The sequence below is a fragment of the Tupaia chinensis genome, unplaced genomic scaffold (genome assembly GCF_000334495.1).
Source record: "Tupaia chinensis unplaced genomic scaffold, TupChi_1.0 Scaffold138619_1, whole genome shotgun sequence".
Taxonomy (NCBI): domain Eukaryota; kingdom Metazoa; phylum Chordata; class Mammalia; order Scandentia; family Tupaiidae; genus Tupaia; species Tupaia belangeri.
Window position 1 is genome coordinate 740,796 of NW_006198512.1, and position 1,744 is coordinate 742,539.

Below are 1,744 nucleotides of genomic sequence, written 5' to 3' on the forward strand. Positions count from 1 at the left end.
GAGAAATCTGCATGTGTTAGGGGCCGGTGGCTCCGAGCGCTCGCACGGCCCGTTAGTATGAGAAGCTGCGAGCCGGGCTTGGTGCAGACAGGGCAAAGCGGCGTGTGGGGGCATGCGGCGGCCACCTCTGAAGTCCTGCTCGTGGGGGTCGGGGTCTGAGCCTGGGACAGAGCCGCAGGGCGACACACCAGGTCTGTCCTGGGTTCTGGAAGAGATGAGACACACTCGGCCCCGAAGGGCAGAGGGCGGGACGGGCAGCCACGCGAGGGCAGCATGGCCTCTGGGACAGGCGCGCAGCCCGAGAGGGAGAGGCTGCAGCCTCCTGCCTGGCCGACCCAAGGTGCGATCGGGAGAGAACACTGAGAAGGTTCTGCTGCAGAATGTGTGCACTCGGAAGGCCTGATGCCAACATGCTGTGTGGACAGGGCCCCACGCTGCCTGTCCTCTCCGTCACCACCTGCCGAAATGCACTAACTGAAGAGAACACCTACGGGGGACCAGGCAGAACCTCCCAGCTCTGGGCAGGGCTCTGCCTACCAATGCGTGTCCTCTAAGTTGGTGACGCCCGCTGCTGGCGAGGGCTGCAGGCTGGCGTCTTCAAAGCCCCTGGGGAAAGCCTGAGAGCAGGCTACCCCAAGGACCAAGGACAGACCTCACGTGGAGGACTGAGGTCAGGCACTTGGAAAGCTTTCCTCGTCACAGAAGGAAACCCCGACTCCTCGCCTCCCAGGCTGCCAGACACGCACGCAGATCTGACATGCACAGGCTGCATGCTGGCCCCTGTCACGGCTGCTGCGCTGCAGGACGCAAACGCAGGGCCGCCCTTCTCTGGGTGTGGGCAGAGATTACACTCTGTCCTGAACGTGCTTTCCAGTGAGGAGCTGCGGAACGACGACGTAATTCTTTCCATATACCACGCTAAGCACAGAGCCATCCTCAAGGCCACGCCTGCGTGGGGCCAGAACCTGCAGCCATGAGACACACGAGGGACGTGCAAGTCTGACCTCAGCCCTGCCCTGTGGGTGTGGGAACAGGCCAGGATGCCTTCCCTTGGGCCGCCAACAGTGCTGAGCCTGGGAGGCCTTGTGCACCCGTCTTCTGCGAGGACGTGCTCAAGCCCCACCTCCGACCTCGCCCAGGAGAGCGACTGGCTGCGGGGCACTCCCAGGGGGACGTGAAGCTCGCAGGAGTGTCCTGGGGACTCCATGCCCACCCTCAGCCAGAATCCTGCCCTGTGCGTTAGTGGCGTTAGGGCTGACCGAGCACCGCCGGCCCGCGCTGCCGGGTTAGTTGAGGTGAAGCGACGTTAGCTGCAGCGCGTGGCGCCCCGCGGCCCTAATCGCAGTAAATGCTGTGCTTCTCACTGCAGAACACAGGGGTGGCCAGCCCGGTGCCCTCTGCCCTGTCGCTGGCGCAGGCGCAGGTGTGACTTACGCTCGGGGTGGCCGGCTTGGCCTTGGGGGTGGCCTTGGCGCGGCCCCGCCGGGTCTGCTCGTGGTCCAGCTCAAGCAGCTCGAGTCGCTGGGTCAGCGCCAGTTTCTGCTGGATGGCCATGCGCAGCAGTGAGTTCAGCGTCTTCTTCTCGTCCTCCGCGGCCGCCAGCTGTCGCTGCATCTCGTCCAGCTGCGTGATGTACTCGTCACACCTGGGGGCCGAGAGTGGGGCTGAAGGGCCGGGCAGAGCCAGGCAGTGGAGGGCGGGAGCCCCGAGGGGCTGCCGGCAGTGTGGCCGGAGGTTCAGCTTG

The 1,744-nt window shown here is 65.2% G+C and overlaps 1 protein-coding gene across 1 annotated transcript in view; it reads right to left on the reverse strand.

Annotated features, from left to right (window-relative positions):
* Positions 1–13: 13 nt before the first annotated feature.
* Positions 14–1,744, reverse strand: part of BICD2 (BICD cargo adaptor 2) — a 57,010-nt gene continuing 55,279 nt past the window's right edge. The window contains exon 9 of the mRNA XM_027765522.1: positions 14–1,645. Coding sequence (XP_027621323.1) covers positions 1,336–1,645 — 310 coding nt within the window. The 3' untranslated portion in view covers positions 14–1,335. The remainder of the gene's footprint in view (positions 1,646–1,744) is intronic.